Below are 25,511 nucleotides of genomic sequence, written 5' to 3'. Positions count from 1 at the left end.
CCATCTGTTGTTTAGAATTTACTCACAGTGCCAAAGTCAACCCTCTTCTTCGCAACATTTGAAGATCACTCCTGGTGATGTCTTCCTGACCATGTCATATTTTAATCCTCTGATACACTAATTCTTTTCACATGTCTGTCACAACTTACACATATAGTATGTTTGTTGGAACTTTGTATATTTGTGTGGGTTTGCATATATGAATCAGCTCTAGGAAGAGTGGTAAATGACTGTACATCCAACTAGCATGCTGGCATACCCATGGCAAGGTTTCAAAGATAGCAGGGAAATGGCAAGTGTGCTTGAGTGCCTCCATGATTTGTAGTTAGACTTTTACAGTACATAGACCTTTAATAACCCCGGGCAAGGAGTTTTTGTTGAACAGAAGGCCAAACAACTTTCAACAATGTGTAGTAGTACCTTTATGAATACATTGGTTAACTCAACTTAAAAATATGCGTTTTTTTCAGTCTTGAGTGGTTGCCAGAAATGTGGATTAAATATGCTGGCTGTTTTTAATCATTTTAGCAATTAAGTAGCGATACATTTCTACATAACCAGCATAGGCCATAGCCCGGCTTGCAATTATTCACACTTCAAGTTCCTGATTGTCAGTAACACATTCCTGTTTCTAATGCAAGCTCAAGTCCAAATAGGTCCTTAAGGTGTTTCTCCTGTCATTGTGCATTTTTGTCAATATAAAAGTGTACTGTGGTATTATACATAACAGAGGTTGGTTTGTGCCATTTCAACAAATCACACTATAGCATATAGAACTGCAATGGTCATAACACTCAATGGTTAGATTTACACTTTCTGTCCCCTAGGCCAAATTTCAAAGGAAACTGTAAGAAGGAAATCTGTCTGCCTACTTTGTTAGTTATATTGCCCCAGAGAGATATGGAAATGATTGTATGTATATATTTATTATGCACTTAAAGGGCCTGATTTACTAAAGCTCTCCAAGTATGGTAAAGGTAGACTATCATGGGTGAACCTGGGTGATTCAGTAAACTGGATCTTGTCCAGGATTGAAAACAATTGACAACTAATAGCAGATTGGTCTTAAAAAATCCATTCCAGGTTTGCGAGATCTCTCATGAAAGTCTATCTTCTCCAGTCTTTCAGAGCTTTAATATATCGGGCCCATGGTAATTATATACCGGTACCTAAAGCCAAATAGGTAGGAGTGTACATTTTTCATTGAGTTACCTTAGCTTTAAAGATGTATATGTCGTAAACAGTTATACTAGGCCGCAGAAAGTAAAAAATACCACCCAGAATTTTAAGTTTAGCTCAACTGATGCAATCACTGCAATGCAGTGATCTCAAGTTGTTTGAAGTACTAAGTGATCCTATCTAGCTGCATTTTTATATTATTTCTCATCATAATGTAGGCATAAAACAGTAGATTTAATATTATTATTAAACATTATAATAATCCAATATAATAAACATATGCGCCTTTAATGCATAGGTCCATGCAATTTATAGTGGCATGGATGCATTCTTGAATTAATCTTCAACAAGTAATCGACTTTGTGATGTGTGAACACTTCTGACAGATGAATGCTATGAGCGTGGAGAAAGCAAGAATAAATGATAAATTGCCCACCCCACCTAAATCAGCACTGAAATTTGTTTCCAGTACACAACTGAATATTATCAGTGACATTGTTGATGATAATAAATTTACCATCTTTCATTTTAAATTACAGGATTATTAATAACAAAGTATTTTTTTGGCATAGTCCTGGTTTTATACAGAACAGAACAATATTGATTGGTTTGTTTTAATTTCCACTGTCCAAACGTAACTGTTTTTTTTTTCTACTATATCCTGACAAATGTTTAAACATTTCTAAAGCGAGGATAAGATTACTTCAACTCTACTATAAAAATGACTGTGGATTTGTTGTTAGCTTAGAATAAATGATGTTTCAGGAAATTATAGGGTATTAGGTATATGCTGTTGATTATGCTCCAGAGTGCTGCTCCTAAATCACATTGGTACTTAACCCCTTTGGTATTGTAATATGGAATTAATGTTTTACTTACATGCAATAAATCACACACATCTATTCTAATCAGAGAATTACAGTTCATTAGTATAAGTATACAGTTCCTATTAAAACTGGACAAATGCAGCAGAGGGCAGTTTCACAGGAATCAAAAATATTTTTCTATCATTTTTTTAAAGTGTACTTGTCATGATAGAAATATGTAGGCTGCCATTGCTGGCTGGCTATTCTAAGAATTATTGTCTGACTTTTTCTAGCTTTAATACTTCTGAGTTAGAAACTTAGAATAAAATATACATGAAATGTCTGTATGTTCCAAATCAGAAACTTAGAAATAATATTAGTATCAGCATGACAGCCATGAAGCTAGTATTTTCAAAAAACAAGGTCAGCAATGGCAATCAACATATTTCTATATTTCTTTTAAGAGGTTAAAAAGAGAAACATAAATAAATAAAGAAACATTCAAGTACAAAACAATCTGATTTGCGCAGTAATAGGGACCAAGCTGAATGATCTTCCGCAATATTTAAAATGAAAAAAAAAAAATCCAAGGCTTAACAGTGAAAATATTGTAGGTTGAAAGCAATTAATTAAGATTGTTACATCATCTTCCTCAGTGTTTTCCAATAGCTCTTATGCAGGTATAAAGGTCTAGGTATGTGTGTAAACATTCTAACATACTTCTTTATTTTTTTGAAATGTAACTATTGCCCAATGCAGGATGGAGAAACACATTTAAATGTAATAATGGATCTATTTATACTATGTTTTATTTGTGTAGGTATACCTTCAAAGTCCAAAAAGTTAAACTTCTTAACCATTAGAGGCACCAAATATGGTGAAAGTAACACAGATACTCAAATGGGCAATAGGGATCCTCAGAGGGTTTGAAGAATCAGGAAGTGGACAAATAGCAGGGGGATCTTCATTTCTACCTATTATCATCTGAAAACTCTCATAGATGGACTAGACAGCAGTATTGGTGTTTAAGGCTGGTTTGAATTAGATAACATTGGACCATTTGGTCTGATTAATGCACCCCTTTCTGGATTGTTAGAACTTAATCAAAGTGTGTTCAGACACTGCCTCCTGCGCACAGGTAAGCAATCCATAAAGGTTCCAAGCCTAATAAATGGTCTGGTTTAAATATTATGGAAGACCCCCACACTGTTTTTTTTTTCAGATCAGATCTCGATTCATCAAGAAGGTGGGAGAGTCAGTTGGTGCTGTACTGACATAAAAAAGATATCTGTATCTACTTAGATGCATAGTGCAGAACAAGGGCTTGTAAGTATTTATTGGAGAACGATCTGAAGCAGAAAAGAGCTAAAAAGAGCTCTTTGATAAATGACACCCAAATATGTGGGAAGATTATGATAATGAACTAATTGAAATTCAAGATTCTCCTATTCATTTACATGGAGTTTGAAATAATTTACGTGTAAATAATTGTATTACAACCTAGGCTTTTGCACCAGGAACTCTACATAATATATTGACTGGAGGTGCTTCTTTAAATGCCACCTAACAGTATATATCATTTCAAATTTATACCAATAATAAAATGTCTTATTCTCTAGTAATCATAGAATTTTTTCATGTGTAATTAACTCTTTTACTTTTACAGATAATACTTAGGGCTGCCATTCAGGCTGCTTTTACAGTATACACAAATGTAAATTTATCACATATATATAACTGTGCATATCTACATACCAAAATGGCAGACAGACCAAACTACATAAATAACCTGTGTGGTCACAGACAATCCCTGCAGAGTGTCTGCTCCTTGCAATACCCCCTTGTAGGAAATGGAATTCATAAGGAGAATCAGTTTAGAGATGATGTCATGGACTGTATGGATGTAAGGCAATGTATTGGGTCTGTAAAATGTTAGCTTAAGCTTGACAACCCATATAGATTTCTAAAGATAAATGGCTCATTATGTGTGACACTTTTGTTCCAAATTTATCATAATAAAAGCTATACATTTTGTCAGTTTGGAGCAAATCATTTTAACAACTCATTTCAACATGTGGTACTCTGGAAACTATTTCTTATCTCTGCAATGCTTTCACTCTGCATGCCATGTATACCTGTTCTATATATCACCACCAGGACCATACCAAGCCACACATTTATACCTGTTGCTTACTTATACCTGTGGTGCTAAGACATCCTTTTTCTCTCTCTGACTGGTTGCTTGTCATGTTGTCAAGTTTTTATATGGGCTTTATGTACAAATCCAAAAGTGCAACACAGTGTGTTTTGTGGGACTTGTGACTATTAGACTTTTATCTTGTTGGTCTGCAATTATCTGGATTACGTGAGAACTCTTCAATGACTGTATGGAAATGTATTTTTTATAGATATTCCCATGTAACTATATTGAGGCGCTTTTTAAAATAAATTCTGAATATTTAGGATATAAATTATGTACTGTTGACCATATAAAGTTGGAAGGTGACACTTGTAAATAGGATAGTACATAGCATGTCTAAAATAGATTTAGTGAAATAGATTTACTTCACCATAAGATCCACTGTGATATGAAAAAAGTTGGTGGTCTCTTTTAGATCGCTAGGTATCTTAGAAACAACATTGGATTAGATTAGATTTCTAACAGGTTTGTGAAAAAGCTACCTGTGCCGAATGCCCCTTCATACCTTTATAATAATATTTAATATAGCATTTAAATGATCATGTTTAACTCTCAACCAAGATGATCACTGCCCTTTTCTATTATTTTCTATGTGTTATATACAACACTAAAATAAACATATTTATGTTCTGTAAAAGGAGGGCATGCATATGGTGGTAAATATATATATAATATATTACCCAGAGATCATGCTACTTAAAAAATATAAACTAGATCACAAGTACATAATAAAATGTCTCATGTCTTGCATTTTCTTCTCAGGGAAAAGACTGAGTACAAAAGGTTGCTATTAACTGTTAAATACTGGCTTGATCATTGGGAATTGGTCACACTGCCTGCCCAATGAATTGTGCTGTGATTAAATGGGACCACCTTTTACTGAGCCAAAAGGGCAACTTGGTCTTCATGCTCTTTTCTTTCCAATGCTGTTTTAAACAGGCTGTCAGTGAAGTCCACATTGTGCTGCATTATGAATGCACTCTATTATGGTAAGTATTGTTCAATGGAAGCTCAATACAGATGTCACAGCTAATCTCCATTTTCACATGACATAAGTAAGTGGAGGTGCATTCATCTTTAAACTTGGGAAATAAATAAAAATATAAATAATTCCTGATACCAGATTAAGTCATTGAAGGGACGGGGTCAACCAGTGACCGCCATCTCCTATTATGTTCAACCCAATGAAGAGACTGAATTGAGCAATCTACTCATAAAACAGTACTGAGTAAAAAAAAATGTTATTAGAGGAGTATATTCGGGCAGAAAAACAATAACCCCTTTTACGTATAACGTTCCCTTGCATTTTACAGTTAGAAACACATCCAAGGGTTTAAAGAAAATATTACTGCATATGTCCTTTCTTTCTTTTAAACTCAGTAGGCCTAAACCAGGAAAGAAAACTCTACTCCCATGACACATTATAAGATTCCTCAATTCTGCTTTATGTAAGCTCTGCTGTCACCATGATGCGCAGAAACAGTTGGGAAAAGAAACATTTTACATTTAATAAACTGCACATTAGCTGCTTTCCAAATTCCAGGAAGGGAAAAAGAACTGTCGGATGGTTGAGCTTTAAAATTTCCACCTCTTCTCGTTTTATAAAAAATAACCTTGAATTCCTTATAAGTTTCTCTTTAAACATATTATTCTATTTGTACTAATAGTTATTTTCATCATCTGTTATTTAAGCATCAATGGTCTCAAGCTGCGTGTTCTTTTGAGTGTGATGAAGAACTACTAAGGATAGCATTCTTCCTCTACTACGGATTGTGGTCTTTCAGAACAGAAACCTCACTTCCTGAAATTTATTCTTCAGCATGAGACGAACGCCATCAATATATTTAAAAAAAACTCTCGTCAGTAACTAAAAAAGGACTGACTGATATATTAGGAAATGGATACTTCTTTCTCATCCATCACTCTTACAGAACACATCCTGAAGTTCCACACAGGTATCATTCCAAGGCGGAAAGCACAAATACTAAGAGGATTCATTTAACAGCAAATGATGTTCTTAAGGTACAGAGCCTTTGGCAGATATTTTATTTGAGGTTGTATACCCAGCAATATTATGCTGGCCAAGAACATTTCACACAAACACAGGAATGCTTTACAAAGTGTTTTGCTATTTCATTCCCAATTTACCACTAAACTAGTCTATCCCTTTGATGTCCTAGTCAGAAAATTGGTTATATCAAGGGTTTGTTGGTGTGTGTCAGCAGATATCACACTTACAGGTCAACCAGACTTTTAAAACAATTTGATCTAAATTTAGAACTTTAGTCTGGGTCGTTGCATTCATGTTAGTTCCAGGAACAAGGTTTATTTTATTTGTGTATTTAAGAACAACCTTCTATTGTCACTATATTAATTTCTTTTGCCAACTTAGGAAGTTTTCTTACTAGGTGTTGCCTGATTTAAAAACCTATCTTTAGCCAAAACTGTTTGGGTAGAGTGGGGAAGGATGAAAGCCCCTTTCTGGTTTTTACTTTACTCCTTGTCTTGTAAAATGTTGCCCCCAGAACAGAAAATGGGAGAAAAACTTGAAAGGAGTTTTAGCTGTTTTCTACTACACGATTTACAACCTGCAACCTACCTTACAACCTAATATAGTAGTTGATTCCCAACATTCACATTATTTATTAAGCAAAAGACTTTCGAATTCAGACATAAGGTTCATTTCACCAAGCTTGAAGAGCTGAAAATAGCCATTACTAGGCTAAAATTAACAATCATAATGGCAAATAGCATTCCCTATAGCTTAGAGAAATCAGCATAAACAGCCTTTCTCAATCTTTCTTTACCCCAAAGGAACCCTTGAAATTAATTTCAGGTCTCAGGGAACCCCGTAATAAAAAATAGGTCATAATGCCACCCTTCAAAAAACCTAAAAGATTACTAGTGTTACCATACTGACCATACAGCACTGAACCCAGAACTATGCAGACACCATCAAATAAGAGGTCAATTAGTAAAATCTTAATAAACCTTCAACAACCACTGAAGGAAGCCCATTTATATGCTTGTTAATGCAATTATGTAATCCACCAAACATATAAGCAAGTAGACATTGTCAAGATAACCTGCTGAATTTCAAGCATCAGAATGGGGAAAAAAGGTGGTTTAAGTGCCTTTGGAAATGGCATACTTGTTGGTGCCACCTGGGTTGATCTGAGTTTCTCAGAAATCTGCTAGGATTTTCATGCACAAACCTGGGCTTACAGAGAAAGGTTCAAAGTTGCAGTTCTCTGTGTAAAAATGCCTTGCTCGTGTCAGAAGTCAGAGTAGAATGGCCAAACTGATTCAAATTGATATAAAGGCAAAAGTAACTGCACTCCTTACACTTGAAGTATGCAGAAGACCACCTGAGGATACAATTCACACAGACTCACCAAAATTAGACAAGAGGGGATTTGAAATTGTTGCCTGGTATGGTGAGTCTTGATTTCAGCTGCAACATCTTCATGGTGAAGTCACAATTTGGTTTCAACATAAAACTGTGTATCTATGCTGCCTTTATAATAATGGTTCAGGCCGGTGGTGTAATGGTGTGAAAAATATTTTCTTGGTACACGTTGAGCCCCTAAGTACCAAATAAGCATCATTTAAATGCCACAGCTTACCTTAGCATGGTAGATGACCAAGTCCATTCCTTTATGGATGCAATGGACCAATCTTCTGTTGGTTACTTCCAGCAGGAAATCTCAAATCATCTGAAGATCTGGTTTCTTGAACTTGACAATAAACTCAGTTTACCCAAATGGCCTCCACAGTCACCAGATCTCAATTTAATAGAACACCTTTGGGATGTGGTAGAATGGGAGATTCACATCATAGATTTGCAGCTGACAAATCTGCAGCAATTGTCTGATGCTATCATGTCAATACATACCAAAATCTCTGTTAAATGTATCCAAAACATTGTTGAATCTACAGTATCCCGGACCAGACCTCATGTTAAAACCACAAAGTAGGTCTAGTCTCTCCAAATGAACATTGAAAAAGTACCAAAAAACGGACACACAAGTAAAAAAGTAATATTACAAATTACAGGTTTATTGCAAAGAATACTTGCATTACTATGATAATATAGTAAAATTACCTGTGAAAGCTAAAAATGCAATTACCTGAGATAATTATATATAAAAAAGAAAAGAAAGTGATTTATTAAAACTTGTCCCTCCCACAGTGAATACAAATGAAATACTGTACACATGACATATCATCTAAATAACTATTTTAATGTTACTTTATAGACAAAAAGCATAGAGTTGCTCACACGACCTTGTTGCAGCCAGTGTTTACAATAACAGAATGTTTAATAAATGAATATGTCTATATCTTCACACATACATATACACTCAAATATTCATAAATTACACACACAAACTCACTTTTATGGACAATATATTTAAATTAATAAAAATATTTTAAAACACAGGGATTTAGAGCAGAATTACAAAGTCCTTTTTTGTCTGTTTAATTTACATGTTTTAAAAATAAATGCCCGTTCAGAACATATCCAAGCAGTCCGCAGTAACTATACAATGTAGCTGGTGAGGTCCAGCAAATATGACGTCACATCGATGATTTGGTCTAGAATTCCTGCCCTGGCCACCCTGCGAATGTTTCTGTCCACTTGTTCACACTGTGAACCCAGGTATCCTTTTTTACATAAACACTTGTTTGGCCTCACACAGACACCTCCATGTCGACATGCTGGTTCACATTTTGCTGTTAAATAAAAAATACAAAGCCAGTTAATGGGAGTTCCAGAAACATGAAGACAATACAGTCAGAAAATATAAGATGAAAGCAAGCTTATACACTATCATCAATTCTATACTTTCTCTGCCCTCTTCCATGGTAAACAACTGGTGCAGCATATGGAAAAGTTAGCAATCTTGTTCCCCTTATTTTCTATAAAATATAATGCTGAAAGCCAGGGTTGTGGGACAAATTTAGCATATAGCATTTATTATCCATCTTTTTTGTGGATCTATAATGTCCAAAAGGCAATATCCACTTTTGTCTGTTCCTGTTTACAGCTAACTATAACAGCTCAACAAAAGTTTTTTTCACTTGCCAGGAATTTTTCAATATATTTAGTGTATTTCAGGTCTGCTGAATCCAGAAATGACATGAGTTTCATTGAATTGGCTCTAGTTTATGTGATACAGGAATCGGAACAGATGATTTTACCAACAACAAATGTTAACACAGCATATTATTATCAATCTTTATTTACACCGATGTTTTGCATTTTATATATTAAATGTAGCAATATTTTCATGAAGCTTTCATTTGCCTTCTTTTTATTCATATATTTTTTTTTGCCTTCTTTTTATTCATATATATTTCTTTCCTAACAAGTGGGAATGACCAAGATGACCTGTGCCGCATGCTGCTGATGTTCCCATAACAGTGCTCAGTACACTCCCTGATATTCCTGTATCTGACATGGAGGATATACAGGGTTTGGAGTGTAATCCAGAAGTTAGCAGTGGAAGTGAATAAGAAGGAAGTGTTTCATCAAACCAGTAGTTCTCCCAAGAAGAGCTCAATGATTTAATATGTGACCTGTCTGTCTGTCAAAACAAGCATCTGAACTTTTAGCATCCAGGCTAAAAGAAAAGAACTGTCTGAGACCGGAAGATGTGCCCTCCAAGGAAAAACATGAAAAAAGGTGCAGTGAACATCATTACCAAGCCAATGGTTGACAAACAAAAAATCATTCTCCCTCCACTACACATAAAGTCTCCTGCTGTTCTGGTGCCACGTACAATATGTTTCCTTCATTTGGTGACAACTGTGTAGCAGATTATTCAAAAAGTTTCCATCAAAACAACCTAAATTATAATATTTTACCAATTAGATTGAGTACTGAAAAATTAAAAGCAGGAATCTTTGATGGACCCCAGATTCGGAAACTGATAAATGATTCAAATTTCACAAGTTACATGACTCATACTGAAGTTTCTGCCTGGCACAGCTATGTCATGGTTGTCAGGAACTTCTCGGGTAACCATAAAGCCCACAATTATGTAGAACTGGTGCAAAACTTGCTCTTAAACTTTAAAAATGTGGGTGCTACCATGGGCATAAAGGTACACCACCTCCATAGCCATATGCAAAAACTTCCAGAAAACCCTGGCGATTTGAGTGAGGAAAAAGGAGAGAGGTTCCATCAAGATATAAAGGTGATAGAAGAAAGGTATCAGGGTAGATGGGATAGACAAATGATGGCAGACTACTGCTGGAGCCTTCAATGTGATTGTCCTGATCATCATCATAAAGGGAAATCATACAAACAGAGTTTTTCAATGACTTCTTTGTGATTAGTTCTGTAAATATACTGAATATAGAATATATTGACATTAAGTATTTCATTCATCAAAATTTAATTTTGAATATGTAGGCAGATCTAGTTTAATTTTGCTTAGTTTTCATGTTTCATTACTTTTCTATGAGGGTATTATTGAGGTCATTATTTCAAAAACTAGAGCCAATCTAGCAAAACCAATACCATATTTGGAATCTTTACATCAAACATAACCTAAAATGACATTAATCAATTGTTCTTTTTCCTCTCCTGCTGTTCTGGTGCCACTTACAATATGTTTCCTTCATTTGGTGACAACTGTGTAGCAGATTATTCAAAAAGTTTCCATCAAAACAACCTAAATTATAATATTTTACCAATTAGCTATGTACATTTTTCCTAAAGCTCTTTAAATAATTGAGATATTTATATACCTAAATGTCCATAGCCTGATCATTGGCACATTTTAATGAACCATGTTTGTTCTATATAAAGTAGACAGAAAAGGAGGATTTTTTCCAAAATCAGTCCTTGTGTTATTGCACAAACAACAAGTTAAAGTTGTATTACAAGACCTAAATTAGAATGGGCCTACCAGAATATTGAAATAATTAAAATTAGTCCATTGAAAGCTTTGTAATATTTGTAAATTGTTTTTAAATACAGACTACAACCTCCGGCCAGATATTAACAACTCATTCCCTACTAGCCTAATCAGCACTTAATTATTTGCTTAATTACATAATACATATTGTAATGGCATAAATATGTTCATCCTCAGAGAACTTCAGCAAAATCTGATTGTACAAAAGCCATAATATTTCCTTTTTTCCCTGGCCAGCATGCTGGGTGGTGCACTTTTTTCACAAGGTTAAAGAACTAAGGTCTAAAATTTGTATTATTTAAACTGATCAGAAAAGTACTGGCAGTGACAGTTTCTGCTGCTAGCTATAAATAATTTGTATTTGACAGAAACAAGAACACACATTGTTATCACTTGTCCAAAAAAGAAAACAAAGCCTTGAACCCTTAAAGAAGAACTAAAATTAAAAATGAGGACATTGTGAGCAGGCAGGTTCTTTATTGCAGAAGGACAGGTGCTGTGTGAAGATTTTACCTTACTTCCTGTGTGGTGAAGCCATTGTCAGTAGGACAGGAAGTGAAGGGAAACATCTTTAGTTTTTGATAGGGTGCCAACGTGTACCGCTATTGGCTAACCTTTTATTATCGTAATTGTGCATTTACTATTTTATAAAATAGTTTTCCCAATATAAAAACTAGAATATCCAACATATTGGACTCCCTAAGTCTTATCTAGGTGATCTAGTCTGGGTATATATGTGAAAACTGTGAGCCATTCATTTGAATAGGAAATGCCTCAAGTAAAAGGTAAAGTTGTAAATCCAATTATTTTTCTGTTCATTTGGTTCTCAGGGGAAATACAAGGTTTATCCAATAAAACAATGAAAAAATATTATATTTAATGTTCAATTAAGTCGTAACAACCACTTAATGATTTTATTATAGTCCATTTTTTGGATGGCTCTTATAGGTTCTTGTGCTTTGCATGGCCATTCTCCATTTTATAGCATTTGTATCTCTGTCTTCATTATGGTATGTATATATCCCACAGTGAGTTTTCAATGGTCTGGCAAAGCTAAATGCATAAATTCGATTAGTTGTTGTGGATAACCTTATACTTTTGCATGCAGTTGTGGAGGACCAGCCTGTTTCTTTCTAATGTAATCATTGAATAAATCATTATTGTTTTTTGTATTTAGTAATAGACTAAAACATAGACAAGTAACATAACTCCAAACAAGGCATATTATCAGATTATCTCAAATCTAGGTGCTGTACTGTGGATCAACTGAAGAAAATTTCCATCATAGTACAAAGACAGCAGTAAGGCTCATATGTCATATGGTATGCAAAATGTCATTATACGGAGAAATTGGGCCTTTTCCAGCATTGATCCACCACAATAAAATTACAGCTACAAAAGTATCAGGGTCCCAAATTATATATTCAAAGGCACCCAGAAACCTATAGACCATTTACGTCACAATTCTTGGTAATGTCACTAAATCCCTGTAATCCTTTTTCTCTCGAGTTACATGAATTTGAGTATAGTTCAGAGTATTTCTGTGGGGCAATGATGATAAATTAATGGAAAACACATAGCAAAAGCATGGTATTCATAATAGAAAAATTACTAACCCATTCGACAGAACTCTCCTTCCCATCCTTGATTGCAACAGCATTTTCCAGTGGGTGTACAATGGCCATTTTTACAGTGACGGGAGCATTCTGAGGACAGCGGTTGTGGAAGGAGAACAGGCCGCTTGCATTCTTCAGGCATTGTTGGCCTGGAAAGCAATAAAAATGGCAAATGTTCACATTTTGTAATTATACAAGTGATTTAAATGCAATAGATATCCTTAGTGGCAACTATTTTAGGGACCTACATAGTAAGACAACTTTACAAATGGAAACCACTTCATAACCCCAAAACTCCATACTAATTGTGGGACAGATATATCATTGATCAATGGAGCAGGTAAATCATTTTTTTTAACTAAAGAAGGAGAGTTTTGATACTGTGAAGTTTTTATTTGGCCTCTGGTATTCATGAGGACTTTGCTCCACCTTTTACAGAATGAATCAAGTTTAAATATCATTCAATGAGCATTGAAAAAATGCCTTAGAACTGAAACTCTCCCCATAGATGCCATAAAATCCAATAAAGCTTTACAGGGGTTCGGACTTTTTCTTACTCAATCCAAAAGTAAAATAAAAATGTTATGAATGCAGTTACAATTCATTGTCTAAGATACAGCAGCTTTCTATCACAGCTTTCCCATGTATTGTTTCCATTTAGAGATTTTGGAAAAGCTTTTTCTGTTTTTAGTACCCAATTACTGCAATCTTAGGTATTGTACAACTTCTGACTTTGTTAGGATAGTATAACTTTTTTAAGGTGTTTTTTGTCACTTTAATCATGCAGGGCAAAGCAGCGTATGCTGTAATACAAACATTCCCAAGTAATCTACACTTTAATTAGGCTCCCTACTGCTCTGATTAGGCACTGGTACAAAAATGGAGTAAATGTAAAGCTCACCGGGATTGGGGGTACTAAACTGGCATGAAATGGTTTTGGTTACTTGTGGCAGTAAGGGAACTATCTTTAGCTTATTCATCCAGATAGATACTCTGAAGTGTAATGTTTTGATGAGCAATCATGGTGGGTGACCTGCACCACACTACTTTATCATTCTGGCAATTTAAGTATAACAAAAATCATACACTTACACAAATATACTAACAATGGAGAACATTTCTAAAAAAAATATATTCATTTTGCAAAGTTGCTCTATAGTACAGTAGATTTAGTTGGCTTCAAAGACTGAAAGTGTTCTTCTTTAGACTCCAGGCACAACCAAACCCTCATTAGTACTACATCCTAGCAAGCAGAAAACTTGTATTTGCTCCCAGGTGCAAGCAATTAAAACACATAATAAATCCAGTGACAGTAAAGCACTGAAAAGTGCCAATAAATCGGCACCATAAATGCTTGTGTACAAGTGTAGGCTGTGTTCTAGAGTTCAGAAAGACACTACAGCACACTTACCATACACATATTTGGAATAAGAAAAGGGACTTTGCAGTATCTACTAAATTAAATACAAAATAACTGCAGATATGCAAAAATATATTAGCTAAAACATATATTTTTATTTGTGAAGTGTACAAACCTAAATAAATGGAATAATTGCTACATGTTTTGCCAAAATGAATAATGTGAGGTGTTATTCTTACTTTATGCGAAAATAAGATCAATTGCTTGTGTACACACATTAGACAGACAGTACATAGCTGTGTCTCCTTGTAGCTGATCATACTGTCAGCAAGCATTTGAGGGTCCTAGGACAAGATCATACTAATTAATAATACCCCCTTAAAAATGCTCCCCTCTTATCTTAATAGGTACCAGATAACTGGGACTGTTCTGATCCTATTTAAACAAAACTTTGAAGGTGAGTTAGTGAAGGTCACTTGGTCACAATTTTAGCTTCTCTGTATTCCCCAGGATCCAGTTCAGAGGTGTGTGATACCATTTTCTCCTAGGTGGAAGACTGAGGTAAATATAAACCCTAACTTTATTTTTTACAGGTATTTTCTACATCTAATAGCTGACTAGGTCACTCGTAAGGGAGAAGTAGAGGGCAGGGCCAGAACTATGTGGGTAGACCTTGCATTTTTTTTACTATTTCTGCCTAAAATTCCAGCTACTGACAAAACTTTTTCATTTGTTCTGAACAGAGTGGTGGCAAGATAGGACCATTATCACTTTTCTGGGCATTATGTGAAAATATTAAAATAAAACTCTCCAGTGTGGACACAAACTGCATCAAAATACACTCCATGTCCATGTGACAACAATTCCCCCCATTCTTTTTACTGCTGTTACAGGAGCAGAAAGCGAGGAGAATTTTCTCCAAAAAAGTCAAGGACAGATATAGAAAATAAATGTTTGCTCTTTAATCAAAATTGAACAAAAAATGTCGCCTAGTGATGGTTATCTCCCAAATTCAGGCTGCAGTTAGCCTTTTCCAATCATTCATTAACCAAAAATATCAATTAATATACACGTAATATACACTTTCATCAGTGAAGCTGGGTGATCCAGCAAACCTGGATTTTTTTTTATTGAAAAGGTATTTCTATTTGTTAGCAAATGTTTTAAATCCTGGACCAGATCCATTTCGGGTTTGCTGGATGACCGAGCTTCACTGATGAAAGTTAATTTTTTCCAGCCTTGGAGAGCTTTAATAAATCAGGCCCATAGATTTAATGCCTATAATTTATTAAAGCTCTCCAAGGCTGAAGAGGATACACATGGATCTGGTCCAGGATTGAAAACATTTGCTAACAAATAGCAAATGGCTTCTAAAATACCCATTTCAAGTTTGCTGAATCACCCAGGTTCACTGGTATAAGTGTATTCTTCGAGAGCTTTAATAAATCAGTCCCAATGACTGCAAGCTTCCTAGATCACCACTATGCTTCACAATTGAATTGTTTAGTGCAAACTATACTCTTTGATTACTGTACTCTTATAATCTTTTTGGTGCAATCTTTTTTTCTGATTTTAATTGCATGCATTTTGACAATTACTCTAGTAATTGTTAGTTTCTTGAAGGTTCAGTAGATAAATTTTGGGGTTTATAGAGACTTCTTTTAGCATGGAACAATAAGCTTGTTGGCTGAATTTGCTGGACCTGCCAGTACTGGACAACTTAGCAGCCTTTGCCTCTCATAAATTATTTTTTATTTTCATTTTACTATATATGTAATATGGTAATCGTTTTTTACAAATCAAAGCAAACAGTTCTTGCTTCTAATTTTGATATAGTAAATATTTAAAGATTTATTTTTGTACTTCTAACTATTAGCTTGTAGTTAATATTACTTATACGAGGCACAACATTAACGTCTAAAAGTATTTACAGTGGGCATTACATTCTTTAATTACTTTGTATACATCACTATTTAAGGTATGAAGCTCTACATATATTTTTTGGTTTAACAAAATGTCTTCTAGGAGTATAGAGGCCTAAAGAAAACATTTCTATAACCTGAAAGCTAAATCTGCCAAAATAAACACACTGTTATAGAACGAGCATATTGAAGTTGAAGCTTTCTTTATAAGTGAGCGTGTTTTATAGCTATTTCAATATATATGTTGCCTTGCATGCATTCACATATTTTAATAGGCCCTATAAATAATTGCACCTGTGATCCAGATCAGTTAGAAATTAAATATATAGCAATAGATTTTCCATAAACATGACTCCCTTAATACCTTTACAATTACCAGATTTTGTATTTGTTAAGAAAATTGTATCACATCATAAAACTCCAAAAGTAACAACCAATGCACATCACATAAAATGTTTCTATGCTTAATACAAGCTTACTAACGTCTATGTTTTGACCATAATATCTGATTATATGCATACTGGAAAGCATATGAAAGTGGACCTGTTACTTACACTAAAGCCCATGTTAAAAGATTTTCTAGAATATGCAGAATGTATATTATGGGTGTACTTTTGCTTCCAATACTACATGGGAACAATGTAGATGGGTTGCCTTGTACTTTACTTGGAACTTCGAGAATGAACCTTAAAATTCTTCATGTTAGCGTAATGTCGCTGATGAGATTTTCATTGTATCAGGAAGGAAAAAATATTACCCCATTTCTGAATATGATAAAAAATATTTATAGACATCTCACAAACCTACACCATTAAAATGATTATAATTTGGATTTTTGAATAGGTCCAAATAGAAATTCATTATGAAAATTAACTTAATATATTTAGTTTATTCAAAAGCAGGCACGCCAATCTGACTGCAGAACCTCGGTGAGTTCTCTGTAGTAAAGAAGATGCCTACTTTTTAGTTTTGGAGCTGAAGGAAGTTTTTTTTTCTTTTGGTAGGTAATATCAATGTACAAGAAGACCTGCAGAACCATGGTGAGTTCTTTAAATGCAAAACTTTTGGTATTTTCATACAGTTTTTTTTCCATCTATATCTATCTTTAAACATACTTTTAGATGGCAGCAAAAAAAATGTATCAGGATAACGTACCTAGTGGTGACAGTTTAAAAAGCATAACTGAGGTTCTACCATTTTCTCATACATAATTTCTCAGCCTTTGTTTATCCCAATAAAACAATGTCACTGATCATATGATAAGGTTTATGGGAAGATGACTGAAGAGGAGGTCGAGCTAATTACCTTACAGTACCTACTACATTATGGTACTTGCATTGAGTTTGAAACTCCTATTAAAACTCAAATAAAATTGTATAACAAGAGTTTATTGTGCTGTGAACTATGCAATGAGGGATCTAATTAAAAATGTTTTGGCACAAGATTCACACAATTTTTATCCAAGTTCCACACATTTTTCTAATTGGATTCAATTAGGAAAATGTGAATCCTAAAGAAAAGTTGTTTAAATCTTAAAGCATAGCAGCAGTATTTACATTTTTCAAAGTATCCAAAGATAATAAGAGTATTTGCATACTGGTACAACAAAAGCTTAACTTGCTACACCTAGATTTTCTTTATATCATTTAAAACTTTAAATAACAAATACTGGAAACCACCCTAGTTCTGAATGTTGGTATGGATGAAATAATAGATGTAATATATACAATCCTATTTATAGATTTTCTGGCATGAAGAAATGTCATTCTTTTCATATTCACGTTTCCAAATAACTGCGTATCAAATGATTTAAAGTATGGCACATTTGCTCTCGACCTCGTCTGGTACTGAGTTATGTCATGTTTGAAAGGCCTTGTGCACTCAGAATGAAAATTAACCTATACACTGCCAGCTTGCCCAGAAAAGGGATTAATAGCTCAGAGGTTATTGCAACTGCTAAACAGTTTGCAATACTAGCAGGGTGGTCGCAAAAACAACACCTGCTGCATAAGTACTTAGCAGCTGGGTCAACAGGCCCTGTAGGAGTTTGTCAACTAAAAGGGCCACTTGCATTAAACTCTTCCTGTGCCACAGGGAGAACCATGCTGCTGGATGTTCTACAATGAGCAGATTTTCTAAAATAAAAAGACACAACATTTTTACTGACTGAACAATACAAACCAAACTGATGAGAATTCTTTTCATGACCTTTTATTTTTAATAGTATGTCAGATTCATATTATTGAAATGTCAAGTAAACATTTTATACTTTCTTTGCTTTCTTTCTTTGCTTTGTTCCTTATTTTTTTACATAACATTTTTATTGGTTTGTGCATTGTTCCTTATTTTGCCAATGGTATAATTTCTACAATGTTGCAACCCAAAGCAAACAATCAGGAATTCCATTTAAAAGGATTGATAATACTACACTAAAACCTAGAATCTGTTTGGATGTAGTTTATTTTACTTGTTATTATGCCTTACAATAACATCATTTTTACGCTGCTCCAGTATGCCATTTGGCACAAACATTCAATAAAATGGAAACAAATTACATTTACCAAAATTAGGCTGTTTTATAAAATAAACTTTGCCTGTATACTTAGCATGCCCCCAATGGACATAGAACTGCACACATTAAAATACATCAGCAACCTGTTGCAAAAAAATGCCATCTGCACTGTGATTAAGAACAATGGCCAGCGTTAGAAAAAATATTATTAGATGATTATTTTAGTGCATGACTGGGTTTTAGCAGAGTGTTAGTTTATAGAAGAGGGGTGAGCTAGTGTGCTGAATATTTCCAAACAACACACTTGTTACTCCAAACATCACACACTTCTGGAACATATATATAACCACATAATAAAAGCTTTGCATTGTGAATAGTAGAAATGTGTTTTGCGGTCAGTGTGGGTGTTCTCAGGGCTACGCACATCTTTCATTGACTGTATCGAAGACATTATGCTGAAAACTGCTGTATAGCACGACAAACACATTACACATTTTAAAATGTGCTTTAAGTGGAATTTTATGTCCTCCTGGGCATCCATGCTCTAGGCAGCTGTTTTCATGAAAGCCACCTTATCTTTGTTAAAGTGGTGAACTTTTTTGAATCGTTTAGAAATCCTTGTCTGTGGCTGATGTTGTTTAATGAATGAGAATTTGGGGAAAAAATTGCTTTTTTTTACAAATGCAACCCATTCCTTGATATTTTTACTTAGATTAGGCAAAATTCTTTTTAGTATATTTAGTCTAAAATGTTGATACATAGCTGCTCTGATATATCAGCAGGCTAGCCAGTACAAAGATTAATAATTACTTACAAAATAAAGTCATTCATAGCCTAATGGACTTTTGGTTACAATGAATAAGGCAATTACTTTTGACACCATTAGTTTTTGAGTATAACCTCCATTATTTGAACAATATATTTTCTTATATTACAGTGTGCAAACCTCTTTATTGTATTATTGGAGCAAAGATGTAGTCATAGTATTGTTTACGTTTATGCGGGGTATATCAGTAATACCAGATGATTCACAAATAAAATGATACTGGAAGCTAGGATATTCTTTTCCTTTTGACATTGTCATTCATTAGTTATAAAGTACTTTGAATGAAACCTTACAAGATAAATGAAAAAACACTGCCTGCTCTTTGTTCCCAAACAGTATATGAAAATCACATTACTGTGTCAAAACGAATCTAATATCCAATTTATCCATCGACACTATGGGGTCAATGGGTTTAGCATTCCTGTAGTCTGGCTCCTCCATATCCTCTCAGATACTCAATACAAAACATCCTTCTCGCCCACACACACAACAAGTAGGAGCACTGCAATGGGAGGTCTGGCCTTTCAGGTATGACATTCTGGGACCACCCTACTAGTTTACTTGAATGTAAGAACAAAGTCAAGGTCAATTAAGATGTTTTTTTGTAATCAGATCCCAACGGTTGACAGAATTTGCTGAAAGAGAGCGACATTAAGCCCAACCAGCAAACTGAATAAATCCTACATTCATGTTTGCTGTAGAGCTATACGTCAGTTTTAAGTCATGGTGTGCATTTGTCATAAAGCAAAGGATCTACCTCCCTGCCTTCTTTTTAACCACTTCACAGGATAACACCACTATGGGCTTTCTGGTCTTGGTTTCCAAGGTAATTTTGAGTTATTTCTCTATGTTTACGTTCTTTTCTAGAAGAATGCTACGCTGTCCATTTATTTCTAAACGTTTACTCTGACTGTAAACACAGCCATTTTGGGACCTGCATGTCTGTTGGCCATTATAATCAGAGAAAGTTCGGCTACATTTATATACACATACAAGGTGCTCTGTATACTACCGCATTCCTGTCATTCAAATACGCAAAAGATTCTACAAAAGCAAAAGGTTGTCTCAAAAGCTTCCATTGCAGGTGATAATTCACTTTGCAAAGTAAACAGCCTATATTCCTTTAGTAAACCAAGCAGTTTTTGTTATAAAACGAATAAATGTTTAAGCTTTTTTATCATGTCATGAACCTTAAACATCAGAGTTCATACGCTTGGTAAGGAGATCTGTTTAGATCATACATCATCTTTTCAAGAAGAATTGTTATATCTTCATATTTACAAGGCTTGCAAATGTTAACCACTGATCTGTAATTCGGTGTAAAAACTCACACATCCAAATACCTATTACTAACTTTTATCAGATGTTACCCATTATTATATGCTTCTTAATAAAAGCTGATATTTTATAACAGAAATTTATAACCTATTTAGCTAGTTGTTTATTGGAAATGTATTTTTTTCACTTGCAGTAGAATGGAGTTTATTTTATTTTTAACTCTTAACGTAATTCAGCGAGAGAAGACAATGTATGTGACAAGTCAGGAATATTAAGTATTAACTCAAGCTAACCCAGGAACACAATTTTTATTCAGTTCTCAAAACCTTTTTGGATCTATGCCTGCTCTTGTGTAAGTCAAATAGGTGGATTCTCCACTCACTTGATGTGTTCCTGGCACGGGAATAACTGAACATGCAATGAGGGAGATTGGGAGTCAGAGTAAAAGTTGAGCCTTCCCCGCAGGAAAGATTATGCTACCAAGTGACCATGTCTGCAGGCAAATCACCAGCAATAAAAGAAGCCCTGTTGAAGTCCCTCAGCCCTTTGATTACTCCTTATTTACACATTTTATCACAAATGTAGCTTTTTAACATTTGTGTAAAGGTTCACTTTTGATGGCATATTTAGCTATTTTACTGTTTTTATGACATAATGTTAACATGATAATCTTCATTTGAATAGTACTAGAAATGTGCGCTAATGTAAAAAAAAACAAAAAAAAAAGTCTAAAAATGCTGCACAAAAAATTTTTCTGTTTCTTTCACTCAATGCAAGTCTATTAGTCCAGTCTCAGTATTACACTATCTATGCAACCATATATGTAACAGTATTGATCAAGGGCTGACTGTCTGTCCTAAATGCAAGAAAATCTGACAAAATAACCCAAAATATTTGATTCTTTAAAATACACTCTAGAGCAGTGGTCACCAACCTTTTCGATCCCGCAGACCATAAAAAAACGGCTTCTGAAGGCCAGGGATTCGAATAGGGGATGTGGTCTGAGGCTCTGGCCGGTGCGTCCCCCCAGCGGTGTACCTCTCCTGACCTCGCTTGGGGGTGCACTGACCAGAGCCGCGGACCCCCAACATTTTTTTTGCAGACCACCAGTTGGCGACCACTGCTCCTAGAGTATATGCAATATTTTGAGTAAATGCTGTTTAAATTAAACTTACCTTTTAGGATCAACAATCTTGTAGAGTTTTCCACTATGTGACTGTGTCATACTTTTACTGTTTGACAGAATGTAGACTTCACCTGTTAGAAGAAAAAGTACAGGGGTTTACAACAAAACTTTGTCAGGTGTCAAAAAATCTTACAGGATAGAGTGGGGAATGATAAAAATGTCCTGTCTGACTTTTATTTGGGGATATATCCCTTCACTTTTTGTTCTGGTGTCAGGAATCTAAAGAGAACCTCTCAAAAGTGAGAAGATATCCCCGGTTACTGAGTTTATAATGTAACAGCTGTCCACTGTTCCAGTGACACATGTAAAATTGTTGATTTATCACTTTCTGCCCTAGGGACAATATGGCTGTTAAGACAAAAGGAAAGGTTGGATCTGCACACAGGTGGCAAAACACCAATTAATACATTATGGGGGTTTTGAAGCTTAAACACTTTATCCACTAAAAAAAGAAAAACATACTTTAAACCTGGACACAAGAAAGTTTATGTCCAGAGTTACATGACATTAATCTGAACAAAAGTGTTGTGAGGCACAGTTCATTGATTTACCTAATTCATCTTCTCCAAATCCCTGTATATGACCTGTGAAGGGTGCTCTGCAGGATGCTCCACTGCCCAGACAAAACGGTTTTTCTTGCCACTGTTTAGTGATGGCGTTTTGATGGAGTGTTACAAAGTTTCTGAAATGATACATTTATAACTCAATGGTATTCCTCAACAAATACAGTATAAGGCCATAGATCATCAAATAAAATGAATGATAGTGAATGTAAAATCACATGAACCGTTACATATTTGTTTCAAAACTTTACATATCCAGCTGTAGCACGGCAGTCACTGTTTTCTGTTCCTGATAAATGATGGCGCTAAAGCTGTCAGTGACAGTAAAGTTTGACAGCTTAATGCGGCTTCTAGTATGTGCTGCTAACAGCTTTAGCCAAACTATGTTGGCTTAGCTCATAGCTGTCTAAGGGATGATGCAATGGGGCTGATTCAGTAAAGCTCTCCAAGTCTGGAGAGGACACACAGAAAAACTGCAGTGGATTTTTTAAAAATCATTTGCTATTTGATAGCAAATGTTTTCAATCCTGGGCCAGATCCATTCCATATTTTTGGGATCACCCAGCTTCACTGATAAAAGTGTATCTTCTCCAGTCTTGGAAAGCTTTAATAATTCAGGCCCAATGTATTAAATATTTAGATGAGACAATGTGCAGAGAAATTAAAAACTAAAAGTAAGACATAAAAACAATTTAAATAGAATTTATTGTGATTTTGTACATTTTTACCTTGTTCACTATGGTTAGGTTAAAAAATAAAGTTATTATTATTGTGTTTTTTACTTAGGTACAAATAAAATGTTGTATGTATATTTATTATGAACTTTACTATTTAGCCAGCAAATGGAGCTCAAGTCCCCTTTTCCTAATACTCAGCTTGTTTAGGTTTCAGTTGTGTTGAAAGAACCCTGTTGTGTACTGAACTTGTTATCACTGCAGTAACCTGTTCATTATCAGTTTGCTCAATTTAAAAACATTTCACATTCACATTTGTTATGTATTAGAACAACAACAGATAATTGAAACACATTTATAGCTAGGAAAGACAACATGAAAAAATATTGACATACCCATAGCGATCACCAAATACGTGGCTCCCATACAGCCTTTCTGACTGACATCCTCTGTATATAAAACCACCAACCATGTGCCCACTGCTCAGAGGTTTGAATTCTAAAAGTGGAGGCTCACTTTCTGGAAAGGAAATGGAACTATTGTAGCATTAGGCCAAAACAGTACAGAAGTAGGTTGGGGCACTATAGAAGTCAGCAACAAAAACAGTACAAAAATAGGTCAAAACTTTAAACAGGTAAAACGGAACAGCACATAAGAAGGCCAGATCAGTAACAGTAGTAATACCAGATTTTATCCCTGCTTTCAGATTATATCCTTCCATATATCCACAGTACAGTTTTTAGAGATATATAAACTTATAGTGAGGTCAATGTTTTATGGAAAAATATATTTATATTATTAAATATATTTATAAGTATTTTTTTGTATTTGTTAAATCTGTAAATTTAAATGCATGGTTAAATCTGTCCCTGGAAGCAGCCAGTGGTTTTTGAAACATAAGAGGGCGAATCCTTCCAAATAATACAATAAAAATTACCTGGAATATGAGACTGGCAAAAGTTAGAGCTCAGTGATTTATACTTCATTGTACAACAGGTTTTATATAATGGTGATAGGGGGAGGTATATACATGGGCTTACAGTTGTGGAAGAGAATAAAGAAGTATAAAGTCAAATAAGTAGCCTCAAGGTAGGGATATGACACAGAAAGGTGTACAATTTCCTTAAGGATATCCCAGTTACAAAAATGCCTAAAATATTTGCCAAATACATCTATCTATTCAAATGGTAAATTTTGTTAAATATCTGCTTTATTAGGTATATAAATCAACACACTGCAAAAAATGATTTCACCTGCCATATTGTAAATCCAGCATGGAAACAGTCAGGTATTAAAAACTGGTTTACGGGAAAAACAGACATGTAGGTCAACTGTAATTGTTTTTTTAGTTCTCATTACCTTAGCATGCTGTTTGAATGGTTTGAAAACCATTTCGTAGGGCAGATGCAAAAATTTTGTAAAGTTGTGTCTTGATTGCAAATAGTTACCTAAAATATAGTTATTTGTTCTTGTTTGAAAGAATGTATTATTTTAGAAGGTTAATAATTGTTTAAACAATTATAATACCTTGCAGAAAATACTGAATCGCAACATTAGGAATCAGCAAGTAATGAAAACACTAATTTGTAAAAGAGAAGCATTTTGTCAGCCATATAAACAAGGGAGACTTAATATATAACTACTTTACTATATAGGCTTACATTTGAATAATGACAATTTTTTTTTAAATAAGATATCCAAATAATGATTCTTTAGTTACTGACAAATGTCTTTATACACATACATTTACTTTGCTGTACTTGGCATCCTAAGAGCATATGTATATTAACATTCCAATAGAGACAGCTGAAATCGCAATATAGCCTACCATAATCCTTTCCTTTAATGATTGGCAAAATCCTGATATTAGACCTGTTCTTGGTGCTTGAATCTGAACACAGGATTGTTACATTCATACTGTTGTCTCTGCTATGACGGTCAACAGCACATCTATATAATAAATCAGAAAAGCAAAAAAATATTTATTGAAATTACAACCACTAAACAGTGCACATGTAAGTCTTGAAATTTCCAGCATCTTGTAGACATGTCCTAAGTATATGCACTATTCTTTTTCATCACATCCCTTTTCTGTTGTTTGCAGAAAACCCGTATTGATAAATGACCACCGTACACAGCACAGTATTTCTGAGGTATTTCTGAGACTTCACTAAAGTGATGAAACATGTCTATATACTATAACAAAAGACTGGGTAATATGTTACATATTTGTGAGAAGTAAAAGCAGAGAAAACACATGCGAGTGCATTGTAAAAAGCAACTTCTTTATCAAATTTAAGTTAGATAGGTAAGCCCAAGCACAAAAAATAATTCTAATTTTAAAATATGTGTAGAATACATCCACCTCTGCATTGTGCCACCAATGTAGCCTAAGTTTCTCATGTTTCCTTGGGCTATTCTGCAGGTTACGCTCTTACGTGAATTAATTCTGTACACACG

General features: G+C 34.5%; 1 protein-coding gene across 1 annotated transcript in view; it reads right to left on the bottom strand.

Annotated features, from left to right (window-relative positions):
• Nucleotides 1-8,223: 8,223 nt before the first annotated feature.
• HHIP (hedgehog interacting protein) overlaps nt 8,224-25,511 on the bottom strand; it is a 79,429-nt gene continuing 62,141 nt past the window's right edge. The window contains exons 8-13 of the mRNA XM_072405878.1: nt 24,880-25,001; nt 23,447-23,570; nt 22,366-22,496; nt 21,804-21,885; nt 12,731-12,879; nt 8,224-8,922 (exon numbers count right to left, since the gene is read on the bottom strand). Of these exons, the coding sequence (XP_072261979.1) occupies nt 8,729-8,922; nt 12,731-12,879; nt 21,804-21,885; nt 22,366-22,496; nt 23,447-23,570; nt 24,880-25,001 (802 nt within the window). The 3' untranslated portion in view covers nt 8,224-8,728. The remainder of the gene's footprint in view (nt 8,923-12,730; nt 12,880-21,803; nt 21,886-22,365; nt 22,497-23,446; nt 23,571-24,879; nt 25,002-25,511) is intronic.

This window comes from Pyxicephalus adspersus, chromosome 3 (genome assembly GCF_032062135.1).
Source record: "Pyxicephalus adspersus chromosome 3, UCB_Pads_2.0, whole genome shotgun sequence".
Classification (NCBI taxonomy): domain Eukaryota; kingdom Metazoa; phylum Chordata; class Amphibia; order Anura; family Pyxicephalidae; genus Pyxicephalus; species Pyxicephalus adspersus.
Note: the sequence above shows the minus strand (reverse complement) of the source record. Positions and strands in the feature narration are given on the sequence as shown.